Source organism: Ctenopharyngodon idella, chromosome 9, assembly GCF_019924925.1.
Source record: "Ctenopharyngodon idella isolate HZGC_01 chromosome 9, HZGC01, whole genome shotgun sequence".
Taxonomy (NCBI): Eukaryota; Metazoa; Chordata; class Actinopteri; order Cypriniformes; family Xenocyprididae; genus Ctenopharyngodon; species Ctenopharyngodon idella.
The window spans coordinates 2526672-2553796 of NC_067228.1; the positions used below are offsets into that span (position 1 = coordinate 2526672).

Here is a 27125-nt window from a genome sequence, read left to right on the forward strand (position 1 = left end):
ATGTCCAACAAGAATGTCAAATTTGGACTCGTCTGACCATAGAACACTTTTCCACTTTGAAACAGTCCATTTTAAATGAGCCTTGGCCCACAGGACGCGACGGCGCTTCTGGACCATGTTCACATATGGCTTCCTTTTTGCATGATAGAGCTTTAGTTGGCATCTGCAGATGGCACGGCGGATTGTGTTTACGGACAGTGGTTTCTGGAAGTATTCCTGGGCGCATTTAGTAATGTCATTGACACAATCATGCTGATGAGTGATGCAGTGTCGTCTGAGGACCCGAAGACCACGGGCATCCAATAAAGGTCTTCGGCCTTGTCCCTTACGCACAGAGATTTATCCAGTTTCTCAAAATCTTTTGATGATGTTATGCACTGTAGATGATGAGATTTGCAAAGCCTTTGCAATTTGACATTAAGGAACATTGTTTTTAAAGTATTCCACAATCTTTTTACGCACTCTTTCACAGCTCTGCCCATCTTTACTTCTGAGAGACTCTGCCTCTCTAAGACATCCCTTTTATAGCTAATAATCTTACAGACCTGATATCAATTAACTTAATTAGTTGCTAGATGTTCTCCCAGCTGAATCTTTTCAAAATATCTTGCTTTTTCAGCCATTTGTTGCCCCCGTGCCAACTTTTTTGAGACCTGTAGCAGGCATCAAATTTGAAATGAGCTCATTTATTGGATAAAAGTGTAAAATTTCTCATTTTAAACATTTGTTATGTTATCTATGTTCTATTGTGAATAAAATATTGGCTCATGTGATTTATTCCAATTTAAAAAACGTCCCAACATTTCCGGAATTCAGGCTGTACTACAACAGACCATGAATAACCCCAAAAGCTTAATTATTTCCCCAGCAATATTACGGACGTGTTAAATATCACTAAAGACTTTAGATATACAAAGACGGTGCACTCATATTACTATGAATGGGAGAAAGTGCAACGGACAATATGGCGGACTAAGCCCCGCCTTCAAAATAAAAGGGCCAATCGCCAATTGGTAAAGTCATCGCATCACTACAGCTGCAGTTAGAAGCTCCGGCTGCTATAAAAACAGCCTGAAAAACTTTGATTGATGTTTCCAAAACATGTCTGAAGAATCCGTGTATAAACTTGTTGACTTGTACATTACTAGTCATTCAAATCCAGACCTGCGTCCTGCTGACTGGAGGCGGGCGTCTCTAGTGCGTCGGTCTCATCAGATGATGCTGTGTGACTCTCTGTCGGCTCAGGGTTGATCTCTTCAGCACCTTCTGGATGTGGAGATGAAGGGTAATACTGACTTTTCTGTTTACATGTGACTTACACCTCAAGTTAATGAACTAAAGCAGAGATTCACAAACTTTTTTGTCAGCCAAACCCTTTAGACATAAAATATTTGCTTGAAGTAAATCATTTAAAGGCACATTTCCATGTTCATGGTTCTTTGATGTCAGTTAATGGTCACATGATATGCAAGTAAACAGATAAAATATTTAATCTGTTTTATTTTGATTGTATATACAGCAGTCAACATTTGAAGTGGATCAAAACCTTTCATCAAAGTTGTCCTAAAACCTTCTTCTTAGGACAACTTTGATGAACTTTTTTGATCCACTTCAAATGTTGACTACAATATTTTAACATTATTTATATATAAGGCTGCATGACTTTATATTGTTATTTGTCATATATTGCATATATAATATTATTATAATTATTATTATTAAGCCTATTATTATTAGTTTCACCTCTAAAAATGAAGACTATGTTACTGTTGTAAATTATAACTGTACTGTAAAATAAAAAGTGAATTCGCGTAGATCTGATGAGAATTTTTTTTTGTTTTATTTTGATTAATTGTGCAGCCCCATTTATATATTTTAAATACACATTCGATTTAATTAATTATTCACTTTATCAACTTACGACCCCCTATTTGGGGAAACTCTGATCCACAGGAATAGTTCACACAAAAAAATGTTCTTCTTTTTTTTTTTAAAGATTTTTTTTTTATTTTTGCCTTTATTATGACAGGACAGTAAGTTGACAGGAAGCGAAGAGAGAGAGAGAGAGAGAGGGAGACAGGATCGGGAAAGGTCCACGAGCCGGGACTTGAACTCGGGACGCCCGAAGCGCAACTGCGCTGTATGTCAGCGTGCTACCCACGAGGCTATTGACACCATTATTCACTTACTAATTCTCTGTACGCAATGAAAGGTCATAGAGAACTCCAAAAGGGGCGGAGTCTCCACACGCCAAGACCTTCGCTTCCTTCAAATGTCATTGACTTACATTTCAAAATAAAAGTTAACAAATTAAACACTATTTCTCGTTGAAAGATGAATTGACCTTACATAAAATTTAGGCATTTATTAAATAAAGTTATAAAACATGCTATATAAATAAATATGCCTATATTAATACATTTTTTATTATCAAGAAATATCCACTTTTTTCCAACGCCCCATGACGCTTTGTGCGAATTATGGGAGTAACTTCTGTTAAACTGTAAATAATCAGTGAAATCAATAATAAGCATTTTCAAAAACACGGTACATTGAGATGACATTATTCTACTCACCCTTCAACCATCGAACATTAAAAGGAAATTTAAAAGTGTAAAAGCATCAACAAGCCCACAGATTTCTCCGTTTAAACATTTATGTTATCTATGTTCTATTGTGAATAAAATATTGGCTCATGTGATTTATTCCAATTTAAAAAAACGTCCCAACATTTCCGGAATTCAGGCTGTACTACAACAGACCTTGAATAACCCCAAAAGCTTAATTCTTTCCGCAGCAATATTACAGACGTGTTAAATATCATTAAAGACTTTAGACATAAAAAAAAAAAGTTGCACTCATATTACTATGAATGGGAGAAAGTGTAACGCACAATATGCCGTAATAAGTCCCGCCTTCTAAATAAAAGAGCCAATCGCCAAATGGTAAAGTCATTGAGTCACTGCAGCGGCTGTTAGAAGCTCTGGTTGCTAGACGTACGCTTAGGACTGCACATGTGCATTGGCTGGTTCAGTCTGAAAATTTTGATTGATGTTTCCAAAACATGTCTGAAGAATCCGTGTATAAACTTGTTGACTTGTACATTACTAGTCATTCAAATCCAGACCTGCGTCCTGCTGACTGGAGGCGGGCGTCTCTAGTGCGTCGGTCTCATCAGATGATGCTGCGTGACTCTCTGTCGGCTCAGGGTTGATCTCTTCAGCATCTTCTGGATGTGGAGATGAAGGGTAATACTGACTTTTGTGTTTACATGTGACTTTTCACCTCAACTTAATGGACTAAAGCAGAGATTCCCAAACTTTTTTTGTAAACTGAACCGCTTAGACGTAAAATATTTACTTGAAGTTAATATTTCTATCATTTAATGGCACATTTCCATGTTCTTGCTTCTCTAATGTCGCTAAATGGTCACGTTTTATTATTATTAGTTTCACTTATATAATTCTATTTCTTTACTTTCAAGCATTCAAACCCTGGAGCTTTTAACATTTAAAATCCTCAAGCTTTTATTTTGGCAGAATACTAGTGAAATGCTGTAAATTTGTTGGAATGTTGGAAATAAATATTGTATACATAAATGCTGGAAAAGATATGAATGTAAATAAAGTGAAGCTAGACATTTACTGTGAATCGAGTCGCTCTAAAAACACTATTGTAAACTGCATGCGTGTAAATTAACACAGTGCTGTGCTTCATTTTGAAACATGCAGTGCAGCAGACTAGATCATCATTATTTCATTTAAATCACAGCCTTTGATTTGATAATCACACTAAACTTTCAATTTCAACTCATTGTGCAGCCCCATATTTTAACTATAGGGTGAATTCAGGTTGATTGAGACACTTTTTCCTAGTCATCTCAATGGCAAAAAGTGTCCCAATCAACCTGAATTCACCCTACATTACATTTATTAAATCTTTCGCTTTTCATCAACTTGCACATTGATGTTTGGGAAACCCTGGACTAAAGGAACTGTAAATTCAATCTTCTGTTATTATTTACTCACTTATTAATTCTCATATATGCCATGACAGGTCATGGTGATGGGCAAATATCAGCGTACAGGTTTGGAATTACATGAGGTTGAGTAAATAATGACAGAGTTAATATTTTTCAATTATGAACCTGTAGTGCTCTGCTCTCTCTGGTTCCTCGAGTCATCAAACGACGGAGATCTTGAAGCTTGTAGATTCTTGAGCTCCGCGAAGCTCTCCTCTGTTTCTGTAGATAACAGGACATTAAAGTCACCATGAAATCAAAATGAACAATTCTTATTTTTTTTTTATGTATTATTGCAGTATTTATTTTAAATGATTTGTTAGTTCACATCTGATGATGTGTTTACTGGGGCGAGGGTGGGGCAACCTGTCACTCACATGTGATCCACCAATAGCAAACCACAACCATCCAATCAATTCCCCATGGACAAAATCAAACCCCGCCCTACATTTGTTCTTGTTTGAGAAGCCGTTTGATGTCGACTTTAAATGTTATTCTTAAATATTATGTTAGCTGTAAGGTTTTGGTCACCTAACGGAGGTGAAGCATCGCCGTCGATGATCTCACTCTCGGATCCGATGTCTCCAAAGATGAACTTTATCTTCTGGTGTGCGTGCTCCGTGTTGGAGGATCCGTGGACGGCGTTCTCCAGAATGTCTTTAGCAAAGCGCGCTCTCAGAGAATCTGGGGCCGTTTCTCTGGCCTTGTTGGGGTCCGTCGGGCCCATGGCCGCCCTCCACTCCTCCACTGCGTTCTCCTTCGTCAGAATCATCACTGTACATGGGCCGCTATAGAAAAATGAACCATTTTTTATCTTACCTGCTAATCTTAATGAGTTGCATGGACAGTTAAATGACATTCAGTGCCAAACTCACCGACACATGTAATCCACCAGCTGGCTGAAGAAGGATTTGTCCCGGTGTTCTTTATAAAACTCTTCTGCTATCTCTCTGGACAGAACCGTGTCCTTCAGACGGGAAATGGTGAATCCTCTGGCCTGAATCTCCTCCAGGATTTCCTCTGATTTCAACAGTGAGTTATGACATTTACCCTCATTTCTCATTATTAATATTCTTACAACATAATGGGCTATATGCACGGAGCGTTCATTAGAACTTCTGCATTAATATAAGCCAGCTCGAAAACTTCCGGTGAGATGTCATTTGCTGGTGTGTTGAGCATCAGTAGTGTAATACTTAGTTTATAATCAGAATATAGTCACTTAAATAGTAAGGCATAGCATTAATTTAGTTATTCAAAAGAAAGACAGCATAAAAAATAAATAAATAAAGACGTACCTCATTGTTCCTCCTCGGCTAAATTCAATTCGACCATCAGTTCTTACACTTTCATGTGAAAAAAAGCTTCAAAAATTAAATATTTATTGTGCACTTTAGATTAATTGAATAAAATGAGTTTTCACAAGTGTGCTGAAATCATTGATCTTGCGCTGCAATGACTGACAACTGCTGTGATTACAAAGGGAAAGAGCGGTGCTCGCTTTCTGTGTCATTCATTCACAAGAAAAGTTATTGTTTTTCATGAGATTTTGTGAGAACTTCATACTTCACATTGACAACATGTATTTTTAAACCTAGTTATTTTATAATGTTTAATATTTAGTCAAAAACGAAGTGAAAAACGATTAGAGGAAATGGCTGATATATGCGCAAATAAATGCTACTTTGCCGCCACCTGCTGGTTAAAGTGGTAATTATTGTCTTTTTTATTTTTAAATAAGTGTTTTCTATCAAATGTTGAATTTCCTACATTTTTAAACGTTCGGTTTTACAATGGGGACAATCTCAGAAGGATGAACAAATAATGTTTGTGGTCATCACATTAAAAATAACATTTGAAGTTCTGGAAAAAAATGCGTGTGCGTGTCTAATTACAGACACGGCGTTTTTAAACGGTCCCAATAGCTTCGTCTTTATTGCAATCAGTAAAACTGGTTTATTGGCAAGTTAGGTAAATGTGATAAGTGCATTAAAATATGAATACAACATTAAAAAGTCAACCATTGATGGTTTTGTGTTGATGTACAGCGACTACAGAATGAACAGCTAACAGTTCACCGGAAATGCCTGAGCTGGCTTAAAGTAACCGTGCATATAGCCTATTTCACATATAGTTGCATTAAAAGCACAAACACCTAGCTAATATCCCTCTCGACTCTTTCAGCCGTGTTACTGCTGAAATGATACCTTTGCATTCGGTGTTGGGTTTAATGATTGCGAGTGTGTCCTCTGGTGGGAAGAAGAAGCTGATCTCCATCTCCGCCTCCTCTGAGCTTCTGCTGCCGTGCAGCTGGTTAATACTGGAGTTCCCATTACTGAACTGAGCTCGCAAACTACATCAAAACCACACAGAGAGAAACGGTCACAATCAAGTGTGCACCTGACCATCTAAACCAGTGGTTCACAACCAGGGGGTTGGGGCCTCAAGACAGCTTAAAATGACTTAAATATAACAAAATGTGCTTTAAAAATAAACTAAAACAGCTAAAACTAAAGATGTAAGCTAATTTCAATTCCCTCAACAGCTGTCATTTTTATTTAAGAAAAAGGGTTCCCACAGTCTTGAAAAACCTGGATATATTGAGGAATTTTAAAAAAGTGATTTCTAGACCTGGAAAAGTCATGGAAATTTGTAAAATCTTAAACAAATAATAACAAATATACATTTTTCTAGTTATTGTCAAGCTCTAAAATATTTTATTGGGTAGAAATTGCTGTGGAATTGCTATTTGTGAGTAAAAAAAACCTGGAATCACAAATGACTAGAAAAGTCATGTAAATTCATTAATAATAAAATGTAAACTCTGAAAAACATTGAAACTGCTTGAAACTATTTTAATTATTTAATTGAATTATTTTAAGTAAATGTTGCTTTTCTAAATATAATTTAGAATATTTATATATATATTTAACTAAATTAATTTTTCCTAGTTTCTGTAAATAAAAAAAAGTTTGAAAATTAGCTGCTTTTTCTTTACAGCAGAAGTACCAGAAATATCTTGGGGGGCCTCGGAGTCAGAAAGGTTGAGAACCACTGATCTAAACACATATATGATAATAAATAACATGATATGATATACAATAACACATTAAGTTGCGCAGCAACATTCAGATGCCCTAAAGAAATGAAACTATTACAGACATTGGTTTACCTGTTAGGTTCTTCATTTTTAGCCTTGATGGGGTCTTTGGGTCCCAGGATGTTTCTCCAGTGTTCCATGGCTCCTTCTTTTACTAGAGCTAATGCTAACACAGGCCCGCTGTGAACCACAGCAGAAGAAAGACTCTTCATTACACTGTAAGTCTTCTGGCTTCTTTACATCATTTAGACAAGATGCTGTATATATGCAAATAACAACTATGTGGGAAAAAGTACAGTTAAGCCTAAAATGAAGATACGAAGCACGTTTTTAATGTCCGACTCCTTACTCTGTAGACAGCAATTCCATTAGCATTCGTAATTCAGATTCAGAATGAATAGTAAATTCATACCTGCAAACTCCTCACCTTTCGGCAAATCTAAGGAATTTTTATCTGTCAGAGAATGAATTTGCATTTTCATTCAGCCCGTCTGCTGTTTTTGTTCAGACCAATTTTATAACATATTGATTATGATTTCACTTGTTTAACTTTAGTTAGTGTGTAATGTTGCTGTTTGAGCATAAACAACTTCTGCAAAGTTACAACGCTCAAAGTTCAATGCAAAGGGAGATATTTTGTCATGCCGTCATTTTACGCCGGACTGCTTCACAAACGAGGGTCAATTCAACACTGGATTTGCACAAGAGATTAACATGACGACACATGCTAGTCGATGAGTTGAATCAACTCCACAGGTCTGGAGTTTGCAGGTATGATATTTTGTATCTATAATTTATTGTTTTGACATACAAAAAATGAGAAAAAAATGCTGTTTTGCAATATTGACCTAAAAAACTATAAAACTCAATCTGACACTTTTCAAATTTATATTTAGAACTTCTGATTCTTAATTCTGATTGGGTGAGTCTGAAGGGTTCTGATTGGTTTCTGAAGCCATTGTAAAACTACAAGAATAAGCTATGTTGTTTGGCCATAATTCCAACTATTATTAATAATGCATGCAACTTTGTTTAAAATTGGTGTCCTTTATCATATCACTGTTGTGGCAGTTTTAAGTAACAAACCACCTGACTCGGCACAGCCACTTGTGGCTTGTTGTACAGTATGTGAGCGCTCACCTGGTCATGCTCTGGAGCAAACTGGGGAAGTATTCCTGCTCCAGATGAGAGCTGTAGAACTGTCTGACCTGATCCTCAGACAGCATGACCTCTTTCTGCATGGCCACTTTGAAACCGGCTTCATGGATCCTGCCCAGAATCTCCTCTAAAAAACACATTTACAAATGTTTAATGTTCAGTTACTTCCTGACCATAAGTGCTCCAATTTAATTACCGTTCACTAGCAGTTAAAAGTTTGGACACATCTACTCAATCTTTATTGTTAATCTAAAATGTGTGAAACAGTCATAATAAAGTCATCAAAATACTATATGGAAGTATTTTCATGTATTTATTCGCCGTGAGTATATCGGGGCCTTGAATGATGTTCGGTGCCTTGTGTATGGAAGCTTGTTTCCGCCATGAAATAAAAAATAAAAAAAGTAGTTGCATCTTTTTATCTCACAATTTTTTTCTTTCTCAGAATTATGAGATATAAAGATACAAAGTTATAAAGTCAGAATTGCGAGTTATAAAGTCAGATTTGTGAGTTATAAAGTCAGAATTGAGTTATAAAGTCAGAACTGAGTTATGAAGTCAGAATTGTGAGTTATAAAGTCAGAATTGTGAGATATAAAGTCAGAATTGAGATATAAAGTCAGAATTGCGAGATATAAAGTCAGAATTGAGATATAAAGTCAGAATTGCGAGATATAAAGTCAGAATTGTGAGATATAAAGTCAGAATTGTGAGATATAAAGTCAGAATTGAGGGATATAAAGTCAGAACTGAGTTATGAAGTCAGAATTGTGAGTTATAAAGTCAGAATTGTGAGATATGAAATCAGAATTGTGAGATATAAAGTCAGAATTGCGAGATATAAACTTACAACTCTGAGAAAAAATGCAGAATTTCGAGTTTATATCTCGCAATTCTGACTTTATAACTCACAATACTATGTCACTCAATTGTGTTTATATCGCAATTCTGAGAAAAATAAGTCAGAATTGTGAGTTTATATCATGCAATTCTGACTTTATAACTCGTAATTGCGAGAAAAAAGTCGCAATTACCTTTTTTATTTTTTTATTTAGTGGCGGAAACAAGCTTCCATAATAGTCTCACATAGTCAGATGTACTGTATATACTCTATATAGTCTCAAATATACTTTATAATCAAACTATCATAAGTGTTATTTTTAATTACCTCATTTGTCGACATGATGCCGGCGAATTGCAGAGCTTGTGCAAACATACACATTGCTATGATCATATTTACATATTCATCTAAACGTCGCTCTCAGCAGCGTGGATGGCTTCTGGATGTTCGTTAGCAGTATATCGTTGCAAAGGTATTTAAAACTTATTTTTTTACTTCTAAGCAAAGAACAAAAAAGAATTTCACTGTGAGTATATCGGGACCTTGAATGACGTTCGGTCTCTTGTGCGTTACGTGTGCACGAGCAATAAGTTGCTGGCTGCAGTTCACTTAACGGCCACCAGTGTCGCTAATAACAAGGGTTTCTGAATGTTACATATAGCCCCTTTAAAATATTAATAAATACTGTAACAATATGTAAATAATACTAAAATAACACTGAGATGATATGGGAATGATGTAGTGGCCAATAAATGTTAGTAGGTTGATTCACCTGAAAAGTGTTACACTGTGGCTTTTTAACAAATGAAGTCAAGTGTCTCCAAACTTTTAACTGGCAGTGTATGTTAATACTTCAGTTTAGAATACTTAGTGAAGGCAGGAGTATCTGTCTGCGCCCACGGGGCCGCAGTTCTGTGCGTGTAAACGTAATGTTGGCACATGCCTCTGTTTTCCCTGGCAGCGTCTGGGCGGATGAGCGCCAGCGTCCTCTCCACATGCTCCTGTTCCGGCCCGGCCCGCTCCGAGCTCGAGTCCGCCATCGCCATCCTGAAGTTCGGGAAGAAGAAAGCCAGCTCCCTGCTGGCCTGCTCGCTGTCAGAGCTGCCATGTAAGGCATTCAAAAGGGTCTCGGTACCGTACTGAGCCCGCAAGCTGAAGAACAGAGAACGGCCAGTGAGAAGGAGGCGAGCAGGGATGGATGGATAGAAGGATGGAGAAACAGAGAAAGAGTAGAGCAGATGGTCTCACTGCTGGTTCTCCGCCAGGGCAGAGGGGGGGAGGCAGAAGTCCACACAGGATGTGTTGTGCTATAACTGTTAGTGCTCAAATCTGTGAGTGCAATATGGAACGTCAACTCAACTCCCTCGTATCACTTTTAAATTATCTTTACTTACAAAATTAAATTATACACACATCAGGGAATCACTGACTCTATGTTAGCCCTACATAGAGAGACCATGTCATTTGTAAATATATAAAAGTTTGTGTTTACATATGTGTGTGTACTGTGTATATTTATTATGTATATATAAATACGCACACATGCATGTATATATTTAACAAAAATATATTTATATTTAAGATATTTATATATAATATAAATAATATATATATATATATATATAAGAAATTTTTACATGTATACGTGTATATATATATATATATATATATACACGTATACATGTAAATATTTCTTAAATATATACAAGTATGTGTATGTAATTATATACGTAAATATACACAGTACACATATATTATGTAAAAACAAACTTTTATTTTGGATTGGATTAATCGTTTGACAGCACTAATATATATATATATATATATACATATACAACCAAATTCAAAGGAAAACATAATATATATTACTAATATATTATAGAATAATTGATATATTACACAATATATTATTTCATCTCTATTTTTTTATAAATTACTTTTATCGTAAAAAATTAAACTATTTTTGAGCAGTGTTATATGAGCATTATTTATATATACTATTATAGTATTTATTAATATTCTCAATTCATTTTTTAATTTATTTTTCATATTTATATTTTCATTTCGATTTCAGTTTTAGTAATTTTGTTTAATTCAGTTTATTTATATTTCATTTTATTACTTCAACTTAAACGTATTTTATTTCAGTCAGTTGACAATTTAACTTTTCTAATTTTCATTCAAGTTATAATATTTTCATCTAATATTTATATTTTATTTCAGTTTTATTTCAATGAATGGAAACAATCTATAATACCTTTAGTTTTAGTTAACAATAACAAAACAGTTTTTGGGATTATCTAGATATTTATATTTTTTGCATTCTTCTGACATTATTCTTAATTATTTAATTTCTGCCAAATTGTCATTACTGTGTTTAAAAAAAAAAATCTCATTATTGTAATGGAAATCATCCTTCGTGGACCATTCATTCATTCATTCATTCATTTATTATGCTGATTTTTAAAAAAAATTAAATCAGCATAAATTAAATTCAGTACAACAGACAGTACCTTGATAAAATTACGATAAAAAACACTGTTGAATGAGATTTTTCTTTGCATTACCTTAATGAATTTGTCAGAGGGACTGCTAATGTTATGTGTCACTCTGATATAAAGTCTATATATTTCTATATTTCCTGGGAATGAGTTACCTCTCTGGCTGCTTCTCCCTGGCCTCTTCGATATCCGGTGGACCGATGAATTCCCGCCAGGCTGGGATGACGTCCTCACAGCCCTCCATCTTAGAAATGACCAGGACATGCGACGGGCCGCTCGACATAAATTGGATGAGTTCCTGAAAGTAAGGCTGGAAGAACACGCAAGCACACAGACGCTTTACATGACACACTGGACATTCTGCCATTACACACCATCAGCCAAAATATTAAAGCACATGCTATTTTTAGATTGTAACTGTTCCTTCATTTACCTCTGCTGCTTTGTGTTGATAGAAGTCTTCAGCTTCTGCTTCACTCAGCGTTCTCTCCTCGTGGGCTAAAATCACAAACCCTGCGTCCTGAATCTAGAAACAAAATCAAATAATATGCATTCAGACATACATTTTTAGCTGTTTATCTGAGTAGAAAGGGTATAATATCACATCAATATAAGCAACTTAAAGGGAGAGTTCACCCTAAAATAGTTCACTTCAGAATTAAAAATTTCCTGATAATTTACTCACCCCCATGTCATCCAAGATGTTCATGTCTTTCAGTCAAAAAGAAATTAAGGTTTTTGAGGAAAACATTCCAGGATTTTTCTCCATATAGTGGACTTCACTGGGGTTCAACGGGTTGAAGGTCCAAATGTCAGTTTCAGTGCAGCTTCAAAGAGCTCTACATGATCCCAGACGAGGAATAAGAGTCTTATCTAGTGAAACCATCGGCCATTTTCTAAAAAAATAAAAATTATATACTTTTTAACCACAAATGCTCCTCTTGCATGATGCGCCACGCATTACGTAATCACGTTGGAAAGGTCACGCATGACATAAGTGGAAGTACTGATCCAGTGTCTACAAAGAGAACGTGCAAAGACTAAGTCAAACGCCCCTTACAAAAAAAGGTAAAACATCATGTCAGACATTTTTGAAGTTGGAGGAGAAAATGAGTTTTTCGCCCTACTGCGGAACTTCCGCCTACATCACGCGTGACCTTTCCAACGTGATTATGTAATGCGTGGCACATCGCAAAGCAGTGCAAGACGAGCATTTGCAGTTAAAAACTATATAATTTTTTTTTTTTTTTTTTTAGAAAATGGCCGATGGTTTCTCTAGATAAGACTCTTATTCCTCGTCTGGGATCATGTAGAGCTCTTTGAAGCTGCACTGAAACTGACATTTGGACCTTCAACCCGTTGAACCCCAGTGAAGTCCACTATATGGAGAAAAATCCTGGAATGTTTTCCTCAAAAACTTAATTTCTTTTTGACTGAAGAAAGAAAGACATAAACATAATGACATGGGGGTGAGTGAATTATCAGGAAATTTGAATTCTGATGTGAACTAATCCTTTAAGTCATTTTCTCACCCTGGTGTTGATCTAATGCCGTATGCCCTCCTTTCTTTTTTGAACCACAAAATTATATATTTTTTTAAAATGTCCCACTTGTGCTCGTCCATATAATGGCAGTGAATAGTAACCAGCAATAAGCTTTAAAAAAAAAGACGCAAAAGTATCACAGAATGATCCCATGAAACACGTGTCGTATATTCCAAGTGTTCTGAGGGTTTACAATTGGGTTTGGTGAAAAACAAACCAAAATGTAATCTATTATTTTTAACGGTAATCCTGAACTTGGCCGTTGGTCTTCTGTGCTTGACTACATGTTCATGTGACTTTATTAGCGCCGCAGTTCCCTACGACTCGCCCAGAAAAACACATAAGTTGTGAGAAATCAAAATGAACAAAAACGTGACGTAATACAACTCCCAAAAAAGTATCTCCGTTAAAAGATAAAATATCTCAGTTTTTCTGATGACAGTTAACTTCTTGTTTCGAGGAACACAACTAATATATTCACATCAGAGAAGAAGGTACATGGACTGTATTTCATGTCGCGTTTTTATTAATCTTGATTTCTCACAACTTGTGTGTTTTTCTGGGCAAGTCGTAGGGAACTGTGGTGCTAATAGAGTCTTACGATCGCACAGTCAGGATTTTCCTTAAATAATACATTAAATTTTGGTTTGTTTTTCACCAAAACCCCCAGAACACTTGGAATATATGACACGTGTTTAATGGGATGATTCTGTGATACTTTTGTGTCTTTTTTGAAAGCTTGATGCTTATCCCTATTCACTGCTATTATGGACGAGCGCGAGCAGGACATTTTTTTTTTTAAAAATCTCCTTTTGTGGTCCAAAAAAGGGCATATGGCATTAGATCAACACCAGGGTGAGTAAATGATTACTTAATTTTCATTTTAAGGTGAACTATCTCTTTAAAAAAAATTCTGTTATCATGTTCTCACCCTCATTCTGTTCCAAACTTAAAAAGACACCATACAGGTTTGGAACAACATGATGGCTAGTAAATAGTGACAGAACTTTATTTTTGGGTGAACTGAGCTCTTACCTTCATAATAATCTCATCTGCTTTGCCGTGTGCCACCACATCCGGCTTTATTATTGCCACTGTGTATGACTGGACAGCAGGAACTAAAAACACAAAACCAGTGCAGGTAAAATCAGCAAACAGGACAAAATACAATTAAGCACAATGAAGGAAAGATCATTACCATTCACATCTTCATCATGTGGGTGATCCTCAATGTCATCATTCACCTCTTCAGTTAAACCTTCATCTTTCACCTGGAGTGACACATGAAACACAAATGAAATCTCTTTCATGACATTAATCTTATTTTTGTTTGCTAAATTACTAATAGGAATAAAAAATGGTTACATTTATTGAAGATTCTGCGCAGAACTTACCATAACAGTCCTAGGGTGTATATACTGTATAATTTTTACATTTAAAGGGTTAGTTCACCAGAAAATAAAAAGAATGTCATTATTTACTCACCCTCATGTCGCTCCACACCCGTAAGACCTTCGTTCATCTTCAGAACACAAATTAAGATATTTTTGATGATATTGCCAGCAATGACACCGAACCTCTCAAGATCCAGAGAGGTACTCAAAACATATTTAAGACAGTTCATGTGACTACAGTGCTTCAACCTTAATGTTATGAAGCGACGAGAATACTTTTTGTGCGCCAAAAAACAAAATAACGACTTTATTCAACAATATCTAGTGATGGCCGATTTCAAAACACTGCTTTGAATCTTTGCGAATCTTTTGTTATGAATCAGTGATTCAGATTGCGTATCAAACTGCTGAAATCACGTGACTTTGGCGCTCCGAACAACTGATTCGAAACAAAAGATTTGTAAAGCTTCATGAAAGAGTGTTCTGAAATCGGCCCATCACTAGATATTGTTGAAAAGTCATTATTTTGGGGTTTTTTGGCGCACAAAAAGTATTCTTGTCGCTTCATAACATTAAGGTTGAACCACTGTCGTCACATGGACTGTTTTAAATATGTTTTTAGTAGCTTTCTGGATCTTGAGAAGTTTAGTGACATTGCTGGCAAAAGAGGCCTCACTGAGCCATCAGATTTAATCAAAAATATCTTAATTTATGTTCCGAAGATGAATGAAGGTCTTACGGGTGTAGAACGACATGAGGGTGAGTAATTAATGACATTATTTTCATTTTTGGGTGAACCAACTCTTTAAAGGGGTGCTAGATTATGATTTCACTTTTTTAACTTTAGTTAGTGTGTAATGTTACTGTTAGAGCATAAACAACATCTGCAAAGCAAAGGGAGATCTTTTCTTTTACAGAAATCACTTTTTAAGGACTACAAAAAAACAGGCTGGTAGGGACTACAACGAGCTTCTTCCTGGGTTGCTGCATTCTAAAAGTTGTAACTTCTTCCTGAGTCTCTCCATCAGTGTCGACTCCGGTTTGAACAATGTAAGGCTGAACACCGTTACTGACAATCCTCATTTTGGCTGCGTGAGATTCTCCAGCTTTGTTGTTGTTGAGCAACCGAAGCGCGAGCTGTTAAAGCTCCGCCCTCTTCTGGAAAGGGGGCCGGGAGCAGCAGCTCATTTGCATTTAAAGGGACACAAACAAAAACGGCGTGTTTTTGCTCACACCCAAATAGGGGCAAATTTGACAAGCTATAATAAATGATCTGTGGGGTATTTTGAGCTGAAACTTCAGACACATTCTGGAGACACCAGAGACTTATATTACATCTTGTAAAAGGGGCGTTATAGCTCCCCTTTAACTTTAATGTGTGTGTATATATATATATATATATATATATATATACACTTCGGGATTCATTCATAATCTGTGTCCAGAAATTGTAATCCACACAGTAAGGTGTGTGAAATAACTCACCGCCCTGCGTTCTGCCCCGTGTTCTAGGACGCTCTTCTCTTTGCTCAGCTCTTCCTGTATCGTCCTCTGCAGGAGAGGAGCGTTTGGCCCCCGTAGAACTGACACAAGCTGCCCACCCTAAAAACACAGCACAAGCCCATCGTATACAACAAACAGATGAGGTATGAACATGATATCTGAGTGCATCTCACAGGAACATATCCATGTCACTTTTCACAACATGCCTGTTTCAGGACCTTTTTGGTATTGTATGAATTATTTTCATGACTATCAAGCACAATTTTCTCCAAAATGCTAATTATTGTAATGCATCTGTATGTTTTATTATTGAATAATTCCCATTATTTTCAGTGTTGACTCTCATTAGATTCTCATTACTGCACTACAGTATTTTTTTATTTTATATCTGCATAAATTAAATGTAGTACAACTAATACCTCCATGATACATAAATCCTTTACAATTTAAGTGATATATACACTGCCGTTCAAAGGTTTGGGATCGGTAAGATTAATGCTTTTGAAAGAAGTCTCTTCTGCTCACCAAGACTGCATTTATTTAATCTAAAATACAGTAAAACCAGTAATATTGTTAAATATTTTTACAATTTAAAATAACTGTTTTCTATGTGAATATATAGTAAAGTGTAATTTATTCCTGTGATCAAAGCTGAATTTTCAGCATCATTACTCCAGTCTTCTGTGTCACATGATCCTTCAGAAATCATTCCAACATTTCTGATTATTATCAATGTTGAAAACAGTTGTGTACAATTTTTTTTCAGGATTATTTGATGAACAGAAAGTTCAAAAGAACAGCATTTATATAAAATAGAAAGTTTTTCCAACATTATAAATGTCTATACTGTCACTTTTGATCAATTTAATGCATCCTTGATGAATAAAAGCATTAATTTCTTTCCAAAAAAAAAAAAAATTCTTACTGACCCCAAACAAAAGACAAAAGATTCAGATAAATGCTGTTCTTTTGTTTTCTTTACCATCACAGGAATAAATGGCATTTTATAATATATTCAAATAGAAAACTTTTAAACTGTAATAATTTTTCACAATATTACCTTTTTAATCAAATAAATGCAGCTTTGGCGAGCAGAAGAGATTTAATAAATAAATAAATAAATCTTACCAATCCCAAACTTTTTTGAACAGCAGTGTATATTGTTAGTTTTATCACACTCTTCTTTTATTCATTTTGGGGTGAAATTACGCTTGCATGTGTCCTTAACAGGGTTTGTGACATCCATCCATTCAAATTTAAACTTGCATTCATTTTAAGAACAGTAATAATTTGCAAGGATTTGGAAACACCCAGAGAGATGTACAGTTTCAGACCCACCGCATAAAACAGAAAGGTGGGCTCACACTTTCCTCTGTACTTCTCCAGAGCTTCAATCCCATCAGCCTCAGCCTGCAGGGACGATAAGACGGTGTGACAGAAATGTCGACATTTAAAATGATTGTTTGTGAGCAATCTAATCTCCAGAGCGGCTTATCTTACCGTGGCAAAATGCAGCAGCTCGTCTCCCAGCTCATTCTTGATCTTTCTAAAGAGACTGACGACGGCTCGGCAGGGTCCACACCACTGCTGGTACACATCAACCACTGACAGACACACAAAACACTTAGATATTTTACTCTGTTTGTCAAATAAGAAACCCTACAGACAGTAATGAGACAAAAAACAGTATGTGTGAACATATAAGATGCACATAAAATGTATGAAGTATATGTATTGTTCATAATTCTAACCTAACTCAAAAGTATTGATTGTGTGCTTGTGCATCTTTCTTTAAAATAAACTATATAAATGCTTTTGTTTGGTAATTTAATAATAGTAATATTTCTGTGGCTAGTTTAGATAGACAGACAGACAGACAGACAGATAGATAGATAGATAGATAGATAGATAGATAGATAGATAGATATTTCGGCTCACCTATTAACCCTTTCGTTGCCAGAACTTCACTCCATTGATCGTCATTATTGATATTTACCTGAATGTAAACATTTTCAAGAGTTATCAGGCATTTTTCAGTTGACACAGTGTAAACAAACTAGAAAACTACAGTCAGACACCCACTTTCCCCTCATTTACAGTTTAATGCTGACAAAGTTTTCGTACTACAAACCTGTAAACTAATCTCCTTCTTTTTAGCAGCCATAGAAATGCCTTTTTAAGGGTTAAAAAAAATAACTACAAGCTTCTCCAATTATTCCAAGCGATGGTAATGATGTGATCACTAATTTGTTATTTTTATTTCCAAAAAGTTTCAGCGTCCCTAAGTATCAGCGCATGCGCAGCACGGACTGTTTTGCGTCCTTGTCGCTCAGCAACCATTTATTAACCGTTCCTCCTGCGCCATCTGCTGGACGGTGTGCGCATTGCAGGTTTTATTTGTTATTCTCATAGTCAGGGAACGACAACCAACTCATCTTGTATCACTTACAAAGAAGTGCTTTGATGGTGCTGAATGTTTATGTATTTATATTTATATTATGTATGTCCAAACACCAAAAACCGGTTTGTGATGTTAGTGGTGCGGGTCAGAAAACAGCGCAGATGACAGAAAACATAATGAAGTGTTTATCAAAGGCCTCCAGGGAACAGATTCTGCTTCAATAACAGCAAATGCTGCAGATTCCAGACATATCAACCTCCATGTGTCTATATCCATCATGTTCGGCAGGAAATAATAATAAAGACAGGCCCGTTCACAGCAAGAACAGCGGACGATATCGTTCTGTTTATAAGCGCGTGCATGTCTGTCACTTTAAATGCTCGAGCTCGTTACAGCAGGATGGATTCTGATTGGCTGTCAATGATTTTATCGTTCATCCGCTGGATAAAATCGTTATTCCAACGTTATCGTTATAACTCTGCTATTCTTTAATATTGAGAACGATTTTTAGAACTGTATCTTTATCGTTATATTTATATAGTAATCGTCCTTGGTGTGAACGAGCCTTAAAGACCCCCTGTCGTGAAAATCAAGTTTTTAATGTTGTTTATTGTTGTTATTGTTGTTGTTAATGTTGTGTATTTTCTCTTTAAAACTGCAGTAAAAAAAAAAAAAGACAGTCATAACCCCGCGGTTTGAAATCGCTGGTGTCTGTGACGTCACGAACTATCTTGTAACCAATCAACGTGCTGGCGGGCTTTAGCATATAATTAACAGCGAAGTAGCACGGGAGTCTCGAGTTGACGCCAGGTTATCTCGGTATATTTTTCTGCTGATATGAAAAATCATATAGATTTAGCAATATAGCGGGTGTATGATGTATATTACGATGTTATGATGAACTATATGCCTTTCTCCACTGACGTTCTGGGGTGTTCAAAGCGTTTGTAAGGATACTGATTGTTATAAGGCAACTGTCTGACTCTGACATGGAGAACGGGAACATGGTTTGTGTAACATTAGCAACACATTATTAGCTGTTTGATAACAGTCAAGAAAAATGCTAATCATAATAATTAACATTATGTGTCCGATGTTGTAAAGAGCGATATCATTGTGCAGCGTTTACCTCAGTAAGTTGACCGAGTGGATCTCTGAGCTGGCGTGAGCAAATGGAGGCGGGGCTAGTTAGCATATTTATAGCACATTCAAGCTATTTTAAGGCATGAAGAATTTTTTTTTCACAGGAAAAATGTTTAAATATGTCATTTTGATGATCAAAGATGGTATAAAATAAGTTGTTTGCACATGACGTCATTGCTGCACGCGAAATGTGGCTGGAGGGCAAGCAGTGATTTTTCTATATAGGAATCCTATCACAAACTCAAATTCCTATGTTTTGCGTCATTTATGGTTGCTCAAACCGAGAAACCACAAGGAGCTTTTATCGTTTACGTAACTTAAATCGTTTTTTAACTTTAAAAGTTGTCACCTTTTATAGCGTTTTGTGTCTGCTTACCTTTTTTGTTTTTGACTTGGTTAAACGTTCACATTCTTCATGGTATCGTCTGCATGAAAGAGAAGATGTTTTATCCCATTGCATGATCATTTGTGTTTTCACTTCAGTTTTGTAGAATTCCGTTCACAATGTTGATCTGGTTACCGTGAAAACAGTCACGCGCTGCTGCTTCAGCCATCACATGGTAGATAAAAAAATAAATAAATAATGTGTCCTAACAAGCTGACAGAAGTCGATCCATTTCTTTGTTGGAAGGGTGTAAATGTAACTGTAGTTTTAATGTTGTCTTTGTAAATATTCACTTTCCCATATGGCCACGGAGGAGAATCGTCACTTTCAGTGGACAGACACCGACACTGAATTTTTTATATTTATAACAAAATCAAAATCAAATAGAAGCTCGTGAACAGTTATGAAATGGCACCGTGCAAGTTATATGTTAATGTAATGTCAAACGCGCAAATGTAATGTTAATCATTAAACCAAACAAAATACAAAACTTTCAAAAACACTCAGCTATGTGATTATTTTATTAATCAGTGACATTATTAGATTTGCTATACGGCATCTCCTCAACCTGCTTCCCTTTACACGTGGAAAAGCCGAAAATTATATTACACCGTCCAGTTTTTTCCCTGAACGATGATGTGAGTTCCTATTGCAATTCTCGATTCAGCATAAATGACCTACAATGGTGACATTTTTCACAATCACAACAGGGAATCTAAATACTGCCTTAAACTCACTAGCAGAAAGGCAGCGTGATATAAACAAACCAGACTAGAACTGAACTGGCAGCTTCATATTCTCTATATCTACGACGGCAGGCAAGTCTTTCAATTCAGTAGAAAAATCACTCCTCTTCATAACATAAGGTTCACGTCCAACATATGTTGTGATTTTCTGTTTCTACCTTTCTAAACCAGCACAGTACGGACTTTTCTCCATCTCTTCCATTCTAATTTTCACTGCTTGCCCTCCAACTGAATTTCGCGCGTCACCAGAACCACGTGATTGCAGACAACCTATTGACTACAGGGGGACTTTAACCCTTTCACATCCAGGTCACAACATTTTTAGGTTGATGCTTCTGTTGTCTCGTAACTGTCTTACAGCTTAAATATTTACATAAATCTTAAATTTAGGTCTGAATATTTGAGTATTTTTGTTTCAGCATCTGGTTCTCTCTTCAGTCTGGGATAGACATTCCTCACATAAGAACACTGATGTGAAGTGCAGCCAAACACAACAGCAGTTCTCAGACTTTGAAAACATGTGAGTCACCGGACTGCACAACCTTATACTTGCTATAGACTAATAATAACTGAACCGCTTAAACTTTCCAAACTCATAAAACTCCCTCAACAGTGATAAATAAATCTGTTTTCATAAAGCAAAATCTGTTGCACCTCCTCTGATCAACGCTCTGTTCATAATAAAACTGACCGTGCTTGTTTGTTCAGTTTATCTCTGAGCACTTCTTGCTCAAACTTGCCTCTGCCTTGAGGAAATATGTAAGAACACTTTTCCAATCCTTACAGGAGAATAAATTATATTTTTTATGTTTATCAATTATGATATATCCTGCAGTTGCCAATAATGTGATTAAAAACTGGTAATATTGTCTAATATTATTATCTGAAGCCTGTAATATATTGATGTTATTAACTTCGCAGAAGCTGTGATTATAGGTTTTAGTTAAACATCTAAACTGAAAATATGACATCAAATGAAAAACATTTTAGCATAACATCAGCTTCCAAGTTAACAAGAATCATAGCTTTTCTTTGTAATCTTTGAGTTCTTATCAAAACATTTGTGTCTTGGGACACTCCCAAAATAAATCATTAATAGTCTCAGGGGAAATTTTTACAAAAAACACAAATATCTTCCATGTTCACTTTAAAACACCGTACCACAAGTGATTCTTTCCAGACTTGACTTTACATGGTTTGGACATTAACCCATCGGCTCGGTGAGAAGATTTCAATGAACGACTAGCTCACAAATCGGACGTCGCTAATCCACTTGTGCCTATAGATTTTAGAGTAAAATGTCTGGCGATAGAAATAGACAGCTGATCATCATGAGTATTAAAATAATCTTGCTTTCAGTTGTAATTGCACACTTGTGCACTGCCACCAATAATGGTAAGTAGATCATCAGTTCAATATGCATTTGTAATTTAATGTCTTGCTGATGTGTAACTTAAAGGGTTAGTTCACCCAAAAAGGAAAATTCTGTCATCATTTAATTCATGTCGTTCCAAATCTGTAAGACTTTCGTTCGACTTCGAAACACAAATGAAGATATTTTTGATGAAATCTGAGAGCTTTCTGTCCCTCCATTGACAGTCCATGCAACTACCACATTGATGCTTCAAAAAGTTCATAATGAGATTGTAAAACTAATCCATATGAATTGAGCGGTTTAGTCCAAACAGAGAATGAACCACAGAAACACATTTAGAACCCTGTTTTGTTTTCAGACAGTTTAATATAACTTTTTAAAAAGTCTAGTACAAATGTTACTGTCACTCATCAACGCCCTCTGTAGGCTAGACCTTCCCATTTAACAATGCTCGGACTGACCTTCGTGGCCTTCGAAGGCATGGCCTTTGAAGTCAGAGTTCTTTGAAGGATGCAGCCTTTGTATCAGTAGGCCTACTATAATTTGCTTCGGATAAAAAGCAAAGAAAGCCTTTTCTTAATTGTGCCCAGGTTCTTCTGATTATTCTCTGGTGGTATTATGAGAGCTTTCACTAATGGTCTTTTGTATTGATTACAGATTCTGACTATGATCCACTGGCCCGGCTCTTGAATCAAACCAACAAGCATGCTTATGCAAATGCTACGGGTAGTCCAGAATGGTGCAGATGCAGCCGCAGAGACACCACCATATTAGTTTACAGTGAGACATTTAAGATTATTTACATGTCATCACCTTTACCAATAATTGGAATTGAATTTCAAAAATATTTTGCTATGAATATTTTTCTTTTAATCTATCAGTCTGCCTTTACATTGCTTTAATGTATTATTATTTTAACATGTCATATTTCTGTCCTGTGCAGAGTGAATCCAGCATTTATATGTAGATGTCACTTGTGAAACTTTGCAGCATGCAATTGGCCGTTGGTCCTCTTAGCAGCATGAAAAACTTTCCTGGTTACTGATGTATCCTTGGTTCCCTGAGATAACGGGAACGAACATTGTGTCAGTTTCTGACACTTATGGGAAACGCAATTCAGTAGCGCCTTGCTACGGAAGCCGTCCTGCAAGGCCGTAGCTTGGGGGAACTTGATGACAAGGACCCCAAGGCAGGCTACCAGAGATAGGGACCTAAAATATGTTTGATAAGACAGGCTCAAGACTGGGACCATCATGATGCAAAGTGCTCTCAGGACAATAGACAGGTCCCAGGAAAGAACTGTGTTGGGGCGAGGAAGGTTTAGCCTCCTGGTCCCTCTGAGAAACCTGACCACAAGGTCATGCTTCCCATCAGCTTCCCAATAGCTGCCGTGTGTACCTTGAACGTGAACGGGGTCCATCCGCCGTCCAACAGCTCCTGTAGAAATGAGACAATAGAAGTGATTTCACAAGACAGGGGGTCTACATTCTGAGGTGAGCACCAGCCAGAAAAAAAAAAGATCATTTTGGCCGTAAATGCGCCTGGTTGAAGACTGTGTTCATGGCCTCCCAGGAAAGAGGTGAAGGCTCCCATCGAGAGGCCACAGATGGAGGCTCCACAATTTGGGTTGGCCAGGCGACAGTGAGCTTTTGCTTAGATTGATCCTGAACCCCAGACTTTCCAAGTTGCTGAGGAGCAGAAATCTGTGCACAAAGTAATTCAGGATGCATACTCCCACCCGTCTCAAGGGGGGACAGGGCCACATCCACGCATTTAGTGAAGGTGCGTGGAGCTAGGGACAGTCTGAAAGGTAGTATATTGGTAAGCAACCCCTTCAAACGCGAATCTTGGTCAAGGCGGGGTCCCTGGCACTTGGGAAATAGGTAGCGCTTAGCTGGATGGAAGCACTGCTTCACCTCGGGTTCTGCCTTTTGCTGGGGCTGAATAAGTGCCGGGAGCCAGCTTGGCGTGCTGCTGAGTCGACAACGACTAAAGATGACTCAAAGCAGCAGAGGAACTCGTCCGCTTCGGCACGAAGTGCCACAACGCTTGGATGTCTTCTGGGCTGCTGTGAAACACTCAGCAAAGCCATTCACTACAGAACCAAACAAGCCTGAGGGAGAGACAGGGGAATCAAGGAAGGCTGTTTTGTCATCGTCCTTGATCTCCTGTTAAGTTTAACCAAAGGTGGCACTTGAGGACCACCAAATTAGCCATGGCACAACCAGTCACTTGGGCTGTAGACTTGAACGCCGCCAGGTCAGGACCACTCTCGTCCATGGCATGGAGAATGCCACTTGAATTTGCTCTTTTAGACGTGAGATTTGCTCTTTGAGTAGTCGCCAGATGGCCATAGGGGAGAAGCACTGATTCAGCTGCAGCTGTCAAAGCGCTGTTAATCTGCTACTTGAGGCTTGTTCTACGGTAAGCAGAAGGCTTCTTTCTTGTCTTCAGAGTCAGCAAGATGATCTTCGCTCTTAAAAGAGAAAAATTCTGACCAAAATGGCTTTCAATGTGACTTAAATAGGCAGTCGGCCCACCTGTTTCGATTGGCTGAAAAGCCATTTGTGAGTGCAAATGCACAGACGTGAACCAATCAGGCTTCAGTATTCTGAGTTTTCCCCATAAGCATCAGAAACTGACGCAAGGCGAGTGAACCGTATCGGAAGGGAACAATAGTTTTATTCAGTCGGGTATATTGGGTGTAGCCTCAAAAGCGAGCCAAGACCGCTTCCTTTACAATCAGTAAAATGCTGTCGCTTTGTCAGTTCATCGCGACCTCGCAAAGTTTCGACAATATATTATTACAGTATCAACCGAGGGTGCTCTTGTTTTTCTGGGTGCTTCATCTTACTAAAGAACCAGCATTAACCACCCTAACTCTTCAACAACGCATAAGAGTAACATGCAACACAATCTCATGACAATTTGTAACTATTATGTTTTGCAGAATTGGTGGCTTATTCGTATAAATTCGTACAATTTCATTCGTAAAGTTTTTGTACGATCCGCTTACACCCCAGTGATGGTAATGTTTAGGGGTGGATCTCATGCTTACTTCTTAAGTTGCTTAAGTTGTATGTTTTAGCAGTATATGACCTTCACTCATTGTGTTTTGTGCTTGTTACAAATACTGACTGCTGTCAAACAGAACCTTCTATTCAAATCATGGAAGAGAATTTCATCCCATATGAAGAATCATATGACCGCAGCATTACACCAGTAATTCCACGGACACTGCACATCTCATTCAAGTCTGCTGTCTTTCTCAAAGGCTTGATGGTCACACACATCATGCCCTCATTCTACATCTTCGTCATCCTCATTAGTTTGCCCCTGAACGCTTTGGCACTGGTGACGTTCACCTGTAGGATTAAAGTGAAGAAACCAGCCGTGATCTACATGTCTCACCTGGCGTGTGTGGACCTGTTCTTCACCCTGCTGCTGCCTCTGAAGATCCACTACCAGCTGAACGCTTCAGATTGGGTGTTCGGTGAGGTGGCGTGTCGTGTGCTCAGTGCAGCTTACTACTGCTACATGTACTGCTCCATACTGCTGATGATGTGCATTAGGGTGGACAGACTGCTGGCTGTGGTGCTTCCCATCACCTCTTTAACCTGGAGGAGCGCAAGGAAAGCCATGTGCGTATGTGTGCTGGTCTGGCTGCTGGCGCTCGCTGGTACGGTGCCACTTCTCTCAATGAGACAAACAAACAACGTTGAGGATGTGGGCATCACTTGTCATGACGCACTGCGCCACTACGACCCTACAGTGCTGTATTATGTGCACCTGTTCTCCATCCTCTCCTGCCTCTACTACTTCTTGCCACTGGTTGTCACCTTAGTGAGCTACTTTACTATCATATATGTACTCAGTGCAAAGTCTGAACACTTAGAAACATCGTCATCACCTTCAGGCATCCGAAGGAAAGCTGTGATTATGGCTACTGCCGTGCTGATTGAGTTTGTGGTGTGTTTTGCTCCAACCAGTGGCATCCTGTTGTACCACTGTGTTCATTTAGCTACTGGAGGAAACCGCGAGGAAGCAGATTCATCATATGTTGCTTACCTGTTGGCTGTGTGTTTGGGGAGCGCAAGTGTGTTTCTGGACCCACTTCTGTACTACTACGGCTCGTCTCAGTGCAGACAGCAAATCAGATCTGTGTTTTGGTGCAGAAAGGCAAAAAGAGCGAAAACGCCAAACAAATGAAATGCCCTCACTGCAGCTGCACAATACAAAAAAAGTGGATCTCTCTTAAAATAACAACTGCCATATTGTTGCTTGACAAGTTCACTACGCTGTATTTATCTGCCAGTATTAACAGACATGGAATGAAGTGTTGGTGTTCAATTTTTCTGTTTGCACTGTTGCACACATTTTACTACTATATCATGAAGTATATTGACAACTATACCGTGTTATGTCAGTAATGGTTTTGGAGCAGTGTTTATAATGTATAATATATTATCTGCATATTATTCATATATGTCACCCATATCAATCTATATTAATAAATAAAATAATAATAATAATATAAATAAAACCTGTAATAGCCTATTTGATCATTGCTTTTACATATTTTGGTTCTGCAATTGCACAGAGGCTGTGATTAAGCAATCGTCTAGCTCACATTGTTAATTACACAACGTAAATAACCTAAAGCATATACTTTTACACTGTTCTGGAAGGCGTGTCCCAGGTAAGGTCACACGACTCTGGCTTTCAACTGTTCAAGTTTGATATGGGATTTAGAAAGTAATGAGTAATAAGTAATGGAATACTTCATTTCCCGGGTACTTTTGTGTACTCTTTTATAAGTAGGCTACTGTGAATTTGGACATACTATACTTCTTTTATCACATAGACTACTGTTTTTCACCTACTACACTCTACAAAATGCTGAGTTAAAAACAACCCAAGTTGGGTTGAAAATGGACAAACCCAGTGGTTGGGTTAAATGTTTGCCCAATGTGCTGGGTAGTTTTATTTAACTCAACTATTGTTTAAAAATTA

At 37.3% G+C, this 27125-nt stretch overlaps 2 protein-coding genes and 1 long non-coding RNA gene across 29 annotated transcripts in view; 2 read left to right on the forward strand and 1 right to left on the reverse strand.

Annotated features, from left to right (window-relative positions):
- The window catches only part of LOC127518498 (uncharacterized), an 11735-nt gene extending 5286 nt beyond the window's left edge, over positions 1–6449 (forward strand). Inside the window, exons 3-5 of the long non-coding RNA XR_007931580.1 lie at positions 1149–1285; positions 4980–5053; positions 6206–6449. This is a non-coding gene — a long non-coding RNA (uncharacterized LOC127518498). The remainder of the gene's footprint in view (positions 1–1148; positions 1286–4979; positions 5054–6205) is intronic.
- Positions 1–18943, reverse strand: part of nme9 (NME/NM23 family member 9) — a 25740-nt gene extending 6797 nt beyond the window's left edge. For 2 of the 22 annotated variants that reach the window (XM_051905219.1, XM_051905213.1), the window contains exons 1-18: positions 18194–18943; positions 18001–18058; positions 17563–17666; positions 17401–17472; positions 16045–16161; positions 14364–14436; positions 14201–14283; positions 12055–12147; positions 11777–11931; positions 10064–10272; positions 8262–8406; positions 7194–7301; positions 6229–6374; positions 4897–5041; positions 4553–4809; positions 4148–4243; positions 3128–3229; positions 1165–1266 (exon numbers count right to left, since the gene is read on the reverse strand). In XM_051905219.1, coding sequence (XP_051761179.1) covers positions 1165–1266; positions 3128–3229; positions 4148–4243; positions 4553–4809; positions 4897–5041; positions 6229–6374; positions 7194–7301; positions 8262–8406; positions 10064–10272; positions 11777–11931; positions 12055–12147; positions 14201–14283; positions 14364–14436; positions 16045–16161; positions 17401–17472; positions 17563–17666; positions 18001–18058; positions 18194–18226 — 2098 coding nt within the window. In that variant the 5' untranslated portion in view covers positions 18227–18943. The remainder of the gene's footprint in view (positions 1–1164; positions 1267–3127; positions 3230–4147; positions 4244–4552; positions 4810–4896; positions 5042–6228; positions 6375–7193; positions 7302–8261; positions 8407–10063; positions 10273–11776; positions 11932–12054; positions 12148–14200; positions 14284–14363; positions 14437–16044; positions 16162–17400; positions 17473–17562; positions 17667–18000; positions 18059–18193) is intronic. The other 20 variants (XM_051905216.1, XM_051905217.1, XM_051905220.1 and 17 more) reach the window with 17 other exon arrangements.
- Positions 11808–27033, forward strand: LOC127518493 (proteinase-activated receptor 1-like). 6 transcript variants are annotated; one of them, XM_051905241.1, is made up of 4 exons: positions 17539–17652; positions 21157–21257; positions 22770–22892; positions 25264–27033. In XM_051905241.1, the coding sequence occupies exon 4, from the start codon at positions 25281–25283 to the stop codon at positions 26319–26321; it is 1041 nt and encodes a 346-aa protein (XP_051761201.1). In that variant the 5' UTR covers positions 17539–17652; positions 21157–21257; positions 22770–22892; positions 25264–25280; the 3' UTR covers positions 26322–27033. The 6 variants fall into 6 exon arrangements, with proteins under 6 accessions (XP_051761202.1, XP_051761200.1, XP_051761201.1 ...); XM_051905242.1 differs by lacking the exons at positions 17539–17652; positions 21157–21257 and adding an exon at positions 11808–11925; XM_051905239.1 differs by having other exon boundaries at positions 22770–27033.
- The last annotated feature ends 92 nt before the right edge of the window (positions 27034–27125 follow it).